Source organism: Diabrotica undecimpunctata, chromosome 2 (assembly GCF_040954645.1).
Source record: "Diabrotica undecimpunctata isolate CICGRU chromosome 2, icDiaUnde3, whole genome shotgun sequence".
Taxonomy (NCBI): Eukaryota; Metazoa; Arthropoda; class Insecta; order Coleoptera; family Chrysomelidae; genus Diabrotica; species Diabrotica undecimpunctata.
In genome coordinates this window covers 128,063,793-128,076,011 of record NC_092804.1, presented here as the reverse complement: position 1 = coordinate 128,076,011, position 12,219 = coordinate 128,063,793, and the positions used below count along the sequence as shown (strand labels likewise).

Here is a 12,219-nt window from a genome sequence, read left to right as displayed (position 1 = left end):
TTTCTTAAAAGTTCGTACTTTTCACCTCTCACAATGTGCCCCAAGTATTCCATCTTTCTAGTTTTTATCTCATTTAGAATTTCGCATCTTTTGTCTAAAGTTTGGAGTACTTGCGTGTTAGTGACGCGGTCCATCCATGATATTCTGAGAATGCGCCTATAGCACCACATCTCGAAAGGTTCGATGTTTTTTGTGGTCAACTGTTTTAGTGTCCAAGCCTCTACTCCAAACAACAGGGTAGAAAAGACATAACACCGCAGCATTCGTATTCGTAACTTTATATTGATATCACGATTGCAAAAGAGTTTGCGCATTCTATTAAAGACTGATCTAGCGATTTCTATTCTACATCTAATCTCTTTTGTTTGATCAGTATCGTCTGTGATCTAAGCACCTAGATATTTATAACAGGACACAGGCTCAATCGTTGTATTGTCTATTACAAGATTAGCTCTGATGTTGTTTGATTTCGTGATTACCATAAATTTAGTTTTTTTCAAATTAATTTTCAAGCCGTAACTGTTACAGTATATATTGAGACTTTGAACGAGATGTTGTAGTTCTGATGGGATAGTTTAAAAAATGAGAAAACATAAATAAAGCGGGTTTATGACTAGACATGGGACCTCGTACTTGGGCGACCGGAGGTTCAGGGTCCGAATAGGACAAGTCCTGTTCGAACGCAGAGCCCTAGACGGCGGAATACCACAAGTAGTAGCACTGTCACCCCCACTGTACAGCTCATATACAGTTGATGTTGCGAGAACACCCGGAACTCTACTTAGCCTATATGCAGGTGATATTACTATAGCGAAGAAATAAAACAAAAATCTGGATATAGCCGTGAGAAACCTACAGACGGCAATAAATACAATTAAAGATTGTAAAATAGAAATTAATCTAGCGAAGACCCAAGCCGTTATCTTAAAAAAAAAAGAGATATCCCAGAAAAGTTACTAATAACACAAAACGGACCCTTTGAATGTAAAAACGAGGCTAAATACCTAGGACTCACATTAGATAAAGGCCTATTGTCTACACCACATGTAAACGCTGCAATTGAAAAGACAAAAGCAGCGAGACCGGCCATAAGAGGACTCACAGAAAGAAAAAGCATGGTACAACAAAGCCAAAGATCAGACTAATAAATCTTACTACCTATAGTCACATATGTATCGCTCACATGGGACACACATGAAAAAGAAACACAAAGAAGAAACACGCAGCCCACAACAAATGCTTAAGAAAAATAGTGAAAGTACACAGATACGTGTCTAAACGTTTCCCGATCACAGACCTGAAAAAGGTAAAACTACTGAGGCTAATGAAAAAATCAGTGAAAAATTCGCTTATCTTAAAAACCGATGAAACCAGATCCTGAAAGAAACAAGACGGTGTGGTGTTTTTTATACATAGAAACATAGAAGACCAAAGCAACAAATAATAACTATCTGAAGAATTTATAAGGTTCAAATCGCAAGAGAACAAACACTTTAACAAGTTTTAAGCATCAAGAGAATAAATAGATATACACACCACTCCAAAAAGTATAAAAAACAAACAAAAAACCGGCCTCGACCAACCAAAAAATATTTAAAAACTAAAAACGGCGTAAGTCACAAAAAATTATTACTAATCAAAATTACAAAAAATGAAATGGAGGGGTCCCAACTCTCGACCGCGAAGTCGCTGAGCTAGACCTATTTCGGAGCGGGGTCTCGGCGCTTGGGCAAGCAAAAGTACAATAATAATATGTCAATTGAAATACGTCGTAGAACAAAAACAATGAACGGTTTCGAAAAAATCGCGTCGTTAAAATGGAATTTGGTAGGACACGTCGCCAGATTATCAGACAACCGATGGACAAAATGTATTTTATAGTGGAGACAAAGGCAAGAAGCAATACGGAGCCCAGGTCGCCCACCAACTAGATGAACTGACGACCTGAAGCGTGTTAGCAATAACTGGATGCAAGTCGCACAAGACGGAAATATAAGGAAAGAGCTAAGGGAGACCTATGTCCAGCAGTGGACGCATACAGGTTGATGATGATGAAGATGATAGTAGGATTATAGCACCTCATTCCAGCCTATATAAAAGAGGTATTTCATGTGGGAGTCCCTGTACCCAGAACTTCCAAAGCATTTTGCTAATTTGAAGCCTCTATAGCGCATGACCGTACTATCAGGACATGGACGATGGTCTGGTACAGTGGTACTCAAATCAATCCATCTCACCCCATTAAATTGTAACAATATCTATATGTCATTTTCTAAGGGATGTACATTTCATAGACTTGTACCGCTACTGTAAGTTTATTGTCTTCTCATACATGTGTTTAAACATTTATATGTGGAATTCACCAAGCTGCGATATAAATTGGCAAAACATTGTATTTTCAGTTAGCTAGTGTCAGTTGGTTTCTTGTCGTATAGTGTGAATAGTGCTTAACATTTGGCATAACATAAGTCAAATTTTATTTAGATACAACCGAAAGAATCTTAGTAAGGATGAACATTTATGATTGCTTAAATGTGATAATCCAGATAAACTTTTTTCAATCCAAAGCTCAAAATTATTTGATGAAGATAAAATAACTTGATTATAAATTAAATTATAGAGGAAATATAAAACCAACAGATACTACCTCGGAAGATTTCCTTGTGTATATATGTATATAAAGCCAATAGTCGTAGACATGATCTAGAACTACAATATTAATATAAACATTTGGGTTCTATTTGCATCAATATGATTTGAAAACGTTAACATTTATATATAACAAATGAAATTAAATTTATCTAATAAAATATATTTTGTTTATTTTAATATTTCTATTTAATGTTTTTAACGAGAGATTGTAAAATTGTATGCATCTGTTTATAAAGAAAACTAATTTATTAATGTTGGCAATACCATAATAAAACATAGTGTAAAACATATATTGAATTATTTAAAATTATTAGAAATTACGTAACAAACATAATCGAAAATAATAAATTTAAAAAATATGTATAGGGTAGCTGTTGTTAATACTCATTATTTATATTTATATCTACGGTTGTTCGATAGTAAGAACAAATTCGCAAATTTGTAAAAACAGACGGAACTTGTGAGGTATGATTCTGTTTCCGTAATTACCGAGTTTTCCTTCCATAGAAAGATTTTTACACTTTATGTTTAGCTATCTATATAAAAGGCTATGATAACTACGCCACCTAGGAAAGAAGTCTGAACTACCAACATTATTAGACATTTCAATCATATTTTTATCTTGAAACGACAAGGGCTGATTTTTGGCTAATTCATTTTACAAATTGATAATTCAAATATTGTTAATTAGAAATTTTACTACTTCACAGAAATTTTTTCGAAAGGGTCGATCGCGATTGACCAGTTGATCGCCAAAGTATTTGGAGTCGATCGCGATTCACGGAGAAAATACGGGGACTGTCCTGACTCACCACACGTGCATATTCGAAATAAATATGATGCTATCTCTTCACCCGAAAGTTGCGCTAATGCCGATTCGGCATATCAGCATTTACAGTAAATTGGGAGTAATGTGTATTAGCATTGTATTGCTGTTAGTCAAGCATTAATCGGACTGCGTTATGTAATAGCGGATTAAGTGCCAAAATGTAGTTTTGAGTAAAATGGGTTTAAAGATTTTAAATTTGTTTTTCGTGCTATTTCTAAATTATAGTACTGACAAGCTTTATATTTTGATAGAGTTTTGCAAATATAAAAAACTCTAACATGTTTTTTAATTTTTTTAAAAATAATTTGTATTTTAAAAGTTATTCGATCAAATGTCGCTTAATTCGTTAATGATTTTTTAAGATATGTATGATTTAAAATCGAAACACCGGATTAAAAGACATATTTGGCACTTAATCTGATATTTCAAAATAAAAAGTACGTGTTATAATAACGTTTTATTAAATTCTTAGCTTTAACACATATAAAAAGTTATATCGTTTACAGAAAATACTATGATGTGTCTTCAATATCAAAGTCTAATGATCCATTAAAGCCGTCAATATCATCTTGAATGCCTTCATTCCCTACTTTATTTTCGTAGAATTGTTTGGCATCCAATGGAATAAGCTCTTTAATGACATTATGTCATTAAGCTTTGGAATAGAGACAGGTTTTCCATTAGACCACAAAATTTTCAGTTTCGAGGAATATAAGGTCCTGGTTGCATTTCTTCTGACTCTTTTACGTATCTCTACTTCTTGCAAATTTCCGCCGTGATTTTTGCTGAAATATATTTTAAACGGATTTTCTTCCATGAGGAGTATTTGTTTAGTTTGAAGCCAGTTAACGGAATTCCAATTTATATTTTTCTTGCAATTTACAATATGTTTTAAAATATCGCAAACTCCTTTAAACTCTTCTTTTTTTACCATTTGAACCATTAATTTGTTTCGTTTTTTACAATTTTTGATAACGTTTATATAATCATCTGGAGTTTACAACCGATTTTGAAGCTTTAATGCTGACTTTATGTCCCCAAATTCGGAGTCATTGGGCATAAAACTGTGTCCTACTAGAAAGAGCATTGTTATTATTTTTTAAAGAAGTTATAAGCTCAAGCCCAGATTTTAAAAGCATCACAACTTTAATATTGCGATTTTCTCCTTCGCAACTGTCAGACCATAATATCAATTCAGTTATTTAAAGTGTTAGGTTCTCTTGCAAATATTTTAATAAAACAGAACCTACCTCTTGTGCTCCTTTTCCGGTTGTGCCTTTTTCCTGAATATACACCGTAGTTATAAAGCCACAGCTGCCTTTTGTAAAATACAATGTTCGTTGAAATGCGTGGTAGAGGTAGGGTTTTTTCCAAATCAAAAGTCAAGACCTCCAGATTTTCTTCATTTTTAGCTTTATGAGGATCTGAATTCATAAGATTTCTAGCTGCTTTTACTTCATCTTGATGAGTATCTCTTAGTCTCTCAAATTTCTTTTTCTTTTGCTTAGATGTAGAGCTTTGGATTTTAACTGCAAAGTTATCGCATTTATTGCATGTGTCCTTTTTAAGTCGTTTCCTTTGCAAATTAAAACTGTCAAAAAATATACGTTTATAGGAAGAAAAAGGAACACTATCCTGATTTTCTTCTTTATACAAGTTAAACATGATGTCTAGGGTTACACCACTGTTTAAAAAAGGTCGTTCACTTTGGTTTCGATGGTTCCGAAGTAATTCGATCTCTTGGAAGCTAGACAATAAATATGTTGTGTTTTGTAATAAAGAATTAACCGACTATTTGTGGCGCTTGATTTGTTATTACACTTAAAAGATAAGGATTTTTGTTTTTGACAATGGATTATGTATTAATATTGGCGCTTGATTTAGTATTCCAATTTTTGTTGTAAGAGTTTTTAATTCTGTAAAATCAACTTGGCTTTTAATTCGATATTACAAATCTCAATGTGAGATTTTTCTTAATAAAATAACCAATATCGCTATATAGGCGTTCGTAAAAACCGCTGTATTTTGTACTTTTTTACAAAAAACATATTTTTATACACAGATTTGCACCCTATCTGCTAGATGGCACTATTATCCCGATTTTAAATTTTTGGCGCCTAATCCGTTATTACATAACGCGGTCCAATTATTCATTACTAAGTTATTACTAGTAAAATATTTTAGTAATATATTATTTACATTAATATTTGAAACTCGATATGAGTGCCGCGAAAAAGAGAAAACATAAATATCATTTTAATAATGCGTGGTAGGAAGAATTCCTGTTTACTATGGTGAAAGATAAGTGTGTTTGTCTTATTTGTCGATCTTCCGTTGCTGTGCCCAAACCCGGAAATTAAGAACGGCATTATAAAACTTTGCATAAAAGCTATGAAAATGATTTTCCGCAAAACAGTTTGTTTAGAAAACGGAAAGTGCAAGACTTGAAAAATAGTTTGAAGACGAAACAATCAATGTTCACTAGGCCTGATAAACAATCAGTAGGTGCTGGAAAGGGTAAACTTTGTTGCCAAACTATCCACATTTAAGAGAGGCGTATTTGAACACCTAATTGCTTCAAAATATTTATAAAGGACCACTGAAGCAATAAAACAATTAAGAGGTATTTTCCTTCGATTTATTTACAGTGAACTTAAGGGCTGATTCAAACATTGACAATTATCGCAATTCTGACAGTTACATAAAGAGTTATAAAAATATTAGCTTTACAGTGAGTGCGGGGAGGCAGTAACAGATATACATGAAATGATAAAATTGAGAGAGACCAACTATATACGTTTTAACACAAAACACCGGGTTTACAAGCGCATTTATTACTTACGGACCACGCACTTTTCGGGATCGACAACACACGCACGGCCTTCAATTTTCGAGAGGCAAACTGTCACTGTCTAGTCCTAGTCCTAAGTTATATAAAGCGGGGAGTAGAGTGTTTATGATGTAGGGAGTCAGTCGCACACACGTCAACACGACAGCTGACGACATAAGCGCACAATTCGATAAAATAACTATATTATACAGGTTGCTTTTTACAACATACTGCCCCCCGTTGAAGCACTAGCTTTAACATTATAAAAGACATTAAAAAGAGAAGAGTACATAAAAAAACCAATATGAGTAATAGTATACAAATTCATACAAACAACATATTATGAGTAAAAGTACTAAACCTAATAACATTAACATAATCCTTCACTAGGAAGAGGACACAATTTTGTTATCGAGCGTTTGAAAATCCCATCCTTAGTTTTAACAGATGCAATTCTCACTCGGCCATCTTTACCCGGAAAGACTTCCATCACTCGTGCCAATGACCAGTAGAGAGGAGGGAGATTGTCTTCTTTAACTAGCACAAGGTCATTGGGTTGTAAATTTTTAAATGGGAGAAACCATTTTGGACGATTTTGAAGTCGATTCAGATAATCAGTCGACCACCTTTTCCAAAAAAGTTGCTGGAGCTTAGAGAGATTTTGCCAGATGCTAAGTCGATTTTCCGGGATAGATGTATACTCCTGGTCGGGTAGCGAGGTGAGAGACCTTCCAATCAGGAAGTGACCAGGGGTAAGATATGTGAAATCGGAGGGATCATTAGAGAGGGCACAAATTCGCCGAGAATTAAGTACGGCTTCAATTTGGGTAAGCACGGTACTGAATTCCTCGAATGTAATTTTGAGATTGCCCAACAATCTATAGATATGATGTTTAGCGCTCTTTATAGCGCTCTCCCAGAGTCCTCCATGATGAGGAGATCGAGGTGGTATTGTTTTCCACCGAATTTGAGAGGAGGCTAAAAATTCCTGAATAGAAGAGTTAGTTTCCGTATTTTTCAAGAAATTGTAGAGTTCGAATAACTGATTTTTAGCCCCAAGAAAGTTTGTCGCATTATCAGAGAAAATAGTCTGAGGGAGACCTCTGCGACTGATAAAGCGCTTGAGAGTGAGAAGAAACGCTTCTGTTGTAAGCCCACTGACTAATTCTATATGAACCGCACGTGTGGACATACAGACAAACAGAGCTATGTATGACTTTATCAAGGGACTTTTACGAAGTTTAGAGGCCTTTATTAGAAAGGGACCACCAAAATCCAAACCTACATGAGCAAAAACTTGAGCAGAGCATAAGCGTTCCTTAGGTAAATCAGACATGATTTGAGCTAAGGGTTTGGCATTAAACTTGAAACAAACATGACATTCGTGGACTATCCTCTTAATCTCCCGTAGACCATTCAAGGGCCAATATCTAAGGCGAACTTGAGAGAGAGTATTCTGAGGACCTGCATGATGGAGCCTGAGATGTTCTTTTTTGAGAATTAGACGAACAACATGATTTTTCGAGGGGAGGAGGAGAGGATATTTTTGATCAAAGGTAACTTCGGAATACCTAAGACGTCCACCTACACGGAGCATTTCATTTTTGTCAAGAAAAGGAGCAAATTGTAAGAGAGACTTATTAGAAATAATCTTATTGACTTTGAGATCAGCAATTTCTGAGGAAAAACATGAGTTTTGCAATAATTTTATAATTTTCATTTCGGCATTTTGAAGTTCAGATACTTCAAGTGCACCCGATAATTTTTGAGTGCCAGACTTTGCGTTATTACCAAATCTGAGTACATAAGCTATAGTCCTTACATATTTCGTGAAACTGGAGAACCTTTCAGAAAGCATGACAAAGAAATCAAATTGAGCACTTCGAGTGTGAAGAACAACTTTTCTTTCTTCAGGTAATTTATTAGAATTAAACTTCGGACTATATTCAGACAAATTTAGGTCAAATGTTTGCAAAAACTGAGGACCGTGAAACCAAAGAGTGGAGTTGAGTATGTTAGAGGGCATCATTCCTCTGGAGAGGATGTCAGCAGGGTTGTCTTTAGACTTTACGTGTCTCCAATGAGAGTGAGAAGAATTTTCTTGAATTTGAGCTACCCTGTTGGCGACAAATTAATTCCATCTGGAGTGATGTGATCTGAGCCACGCCAAAACTATCTCAGAATCGCTTCACATGTTTATAGAGGTAATAGAGGGCAATTTATCCTTTATGATATTAACCACCTTTGTGGTGAGCTTGCTAGCCAATAAAGCACCCATAAGTTCCAGCCTTGGAAGCGTTATGGTCTTTAAAGGAGCAATACGACTTTTCGAAACAATAAGAGAGCACGAGATATTTTTTGATTTGTAGATGACCCGTATATAACAACAAGCAGCATATGCTTTCAAACTTGCGTCAGAAAAAGAGTGAATTTCAATAGAAGAAATTTCATGACATGAGAAAAGATATCTGGGTATGCTTATGTCTTTGAGAGCAGCGAGATCAGTTATAAACTTCAACCATTCATTTAAAATATTTAAATCCACGGAGTCATTCCAATTAATTTTAGAAATCCAAATTTTTTGCATAATAATTTTAGCAAGAACAGTTACGGGATTAATGAGCCCTTGTGGATCAAAAATTTGAGCGATAATAGAGAGTACTTCCCTTTTTGTGTAATTATCCTTTATTGATAATTGAGGTACAGAAATTGAAAATGTATCAGTACTGGGGTTCCAAAAGAGACCTAAAACCTTATTAGAAGCATTCTCTGGTGAAATAATATACGCAGAGTTTGTAGAGAGAGTAGAAACATTTTCCAAAAACATTTTTGAGTTAGAGCACCATTTATAAAGAGAAATGCATGCCTTGTTGAGTAGGTCAGTTATCTCATTATGAGCCTTAAGAAGAGTTTGCGTGTCATTGGCCCCATATAGAATGTCATCTACATAGCATCCTGTTAAGAGAGCATCGGAGGCCAATGGGTATTTGTTTTGATGAGTTTTAGCTAATTCCATCAAACAACGAGTACTTTGAAAGCTTGCGCTTTTTGTTCCATAAGTTACGGTTTGAAGCTCAAGACATTCGATGTCCTGTTCTGGAGAATCCCGCCAGAGGATATTCTGCAGGAATGTGTGATCAGGATGAATTCGTACCTGCCTGTACATTTTTTGTATGTCGGAAGTGAAGACATAGGTATACAATCTAAACCGAAGGAGAATGTCGAAAAGTTCAGGCTGAAGAGTTTTTCCTTTCAACAGGATGTCATTAAGAGAATAGCCACTGGAACTTTTCATGGAGCCATCAAAAACCACCCGTAATTTGGTAGTTAATGATTCTTCTTTTATGACAGAGTGATGAGGTAAAAAGTATTTATTTTCTAAGTGCACATTTGTGAGAGAAAGAGGAACCTTTTTGGCATGTCCAAGAGAAACATATTCATTGATGAATGCTTTATATTGAGTGTATACATTTTCGTGCTTTAAGAGTTTATTTTCTAAACTAATAAACCTTTTCCTAGCCATATTGTAAGAATTGCCCAGCATTTTATGTGCTGTTTCAGAAATGAGAGGAAGCTTTACCTGAAACCGACCAGAAGGTAGAATTTGAGTTGTTTCAGTGAATATTTGTTCAGCCAGATCCTCAGAGGAGGAGATTTTAACAGAGGGGGTCACTTCTTCGACTTCGAAGAATTGTCGAATTATATTATCGAGCTTATCTTCCTCAGATGTGGACTGGACAAATAAAGAGACATTTGACTGTGTAGGGGACAACTGTGAGCTATAAATTCCTTTGTGAAGTGCGTAAGGAGGTAAAGAACCAAACATAATGTACCCTAAGTGTGTGTTCTGGAGAACAGGGAGTCCTTTACCTAAACGTATTAAACCATCCGATAACAACTCGCTATATATGTCACTGGCAAGAAGAAGATCTATATTTCCAGGGACAGAGTAGGTGGGATCTGCGAGAGTGACTGTAGAGGGGATATTAAATTTACTTCTGTTTATGGATACCTGAGGGAGTCTACAAGTTATGTTGTCTAAAATAGCACAGGAGATTTTGAAACCATTACCATTTCTTCTGTATGGAAAAATTTCTAGATCGACCATTTTGTTCGAGAATGAACTATGTTCAGAGATAGTAGAGATTTGTAACCTTTTGCTGTAAGGAGAGAGGTTTAATTTTTGAACCAAATCTTTAGAGACAAATGACGACTGAGATCCACTATCTAAAATACATCTAGCGTGTATGGGTACGCCATGCTTTGAATAAATAGTGACTAGAGCGGTTGCCAGCAGAACATCCTGCTTTATTGACAGAGCAGAGAGAGAAGTCATTACATTTGACACCTGAGAGGTTTGAGATTCAGAGAGAGAGACAGAATTACTTGGACCGGCTTCACCATCAGACCAAGTGTTTTGTACATTGCGAGAGGTTGCGTGATTGTGTCGTTGAAAAGATCTACTAGAAGAAGAGCTATTTTCATGGTCATTGTGCAAGAGTGTGTGATGCCTTTTCTTGCATATACCACATAAACGTTGAGACGAGCAATTTAGAGAGAAGTGTTTAGTTCCTAAACAGTTGCGACATAGTTTGTTTTCATTAACAAATTTATACTTATCCTGTAAGAAAAGATTAGCAAATTTTGTGCATGCATAAATAGTGTGTGTAGCATTATTACAAAATACGCATGTTTTGGAGTATAAGTTATTTTTATTACTTGCCGAAGAGAAGAGAACCGTTTTAGAGTTTGTTTTAATAACTTTTTTATCGTTATTATCTGAGTAGTTTAACTTTTCCATAATGTCACACTTTTTTTCTAAAAAATCAAAGAATTGATTTAGCGTGGGAATATCTTTTGACCCTAACTCGTATTCGAAAGACCGGTGAGTGGTAAAGTCGACTTTTTGCAAAAATATTTCTATTAATAGAGATCCCAATGCTCGATGGGTACATTCATATTTTTTAGCGCGAGTAAGGTCTGTTTTGCGGTAACCAAAAATTCACTTAAGGCCTTTGCATTAGTTTTGACTAAGGATGGAACTTTCAAAAGACGCTGTATAAGCAAACTAATTACGCGCGATTTGTTTTCGTAGCGATTTCGAAGAGTCTCTAACGCGATTTGGAAGTTTTCTTCTAAAACTTGGATGTTTTTTACCAACTGGAGAGGTTCGTTGCGTAGAAAAGATTTGAGATAAACAAAACGCTGGACGTTGTTGAGTTCCGGGTTATTAATAATTAACGTCTCGAAGAGCTGATAGAATGCACTCCATTCTGAGAAGCATCCTGAGAAAGTTTGAATTTTAATTTCGGGAAGAGTCACTTTAGCACTAGCTAAACGTGGAGAAGTGGAACTGAACTGGTGTGAAGGAGGTTGGAGCATCTCCATTCTATGTTGAAGACCTGCCAGAGTTGAGAAGTACTTTTCTTCAATTTCTTCCCTATCGCGTTCTTCAGTGTTTTCTTCGTCCACTTCCTCAATCTGATCCATGAGGTCATCATATTTGGCGTAACAATTCGTTAGTTCAGTATGACGGAGTTGGAACTGCAAGGGATCCGTTTCTTGAATAGAGTTATCCCTTAACCAATTAGAGATACGAGATATTTTTGATTTCAACGGTTTGCGTTGTTTCTTTAATTGATCCATTGCGGTTAGAGATGTATCGAAAGCTTTGCGAGATATTTATCTATGAGAGATACACGAGAAATAAAAAATTTTAGAGTCTAAAACACACCTTAGTCCACCCCGTATAATAAACAAGAGTCTCAGAAAATAATGTCTTTACTAATCCTGCGAAATATAAACTAGTCCTGTATACTGATAATATGCGTTCGAACCTTTGAATGTCCCTGTACGTGATTATAAAAATATATCTTGGAACGGACTCACCAAATAGAAATGAATCGTA

The 12,219-nt window shown here is 35.4% G+C and overlaps 1 protein-coding gene across 1 annotated transcript; it reads right to left on the bottom strand.

The window, feature by feature from the left end:
- Window positions 1-3,993: 3,993 nt before the first annotated feature.
- On the bottom strand, window positions 3,994-11,957 carry LOC140433912 (uncharacterized). Its single transcript, XM_072521884.1, has 5 exons — window positions 11,634-11,957; window positions 9,155-10,932; window positions 7,013-8,428; window positions 4,732-5,228; window positions 3,994-4,112 (listed from the first exon to the last, which is right to left on the bottom strand). The coding sequence occupies exons 1-5, from the start codon at window positions 11,955-11,957 to the stop codon at window positions 3,994-3,996; spliced, it is 4,134 nt and encodes a 1,377-aa protein (XP_072377985.1).
- Between the last annotated feature and the right edge of the window lie 262 nt (window positions 11,958-12,219).

What these genes read in the sequence shown, in the direction of transcription:
- LOC140433912 (XM_072521884.1), bottom strand. Translation starts at nt 11,957, where the DNA reads ATGGATCAATTAAAGAAACAACGCAAACCGTTGAAATCAAAAATATCT. An exon ending in CACGTTTAGCTAGTGCTAAA is followed by an intron (nt 10,933 to 11,633) that starts GTGACTCTTCCC and finishes CTTTTCTTACAG; the next exon opens with GATAAGTATAAATTTGTTAA. An exon ending in ACCTCGCTACCCGACCAGGA is followed by an intron (nt 5,229 to 7,012) that starts GTATACATCTAT and finishes TTTATTGTCTAG; the next exon opens with CTTCCAAGAGATCGAATTAC.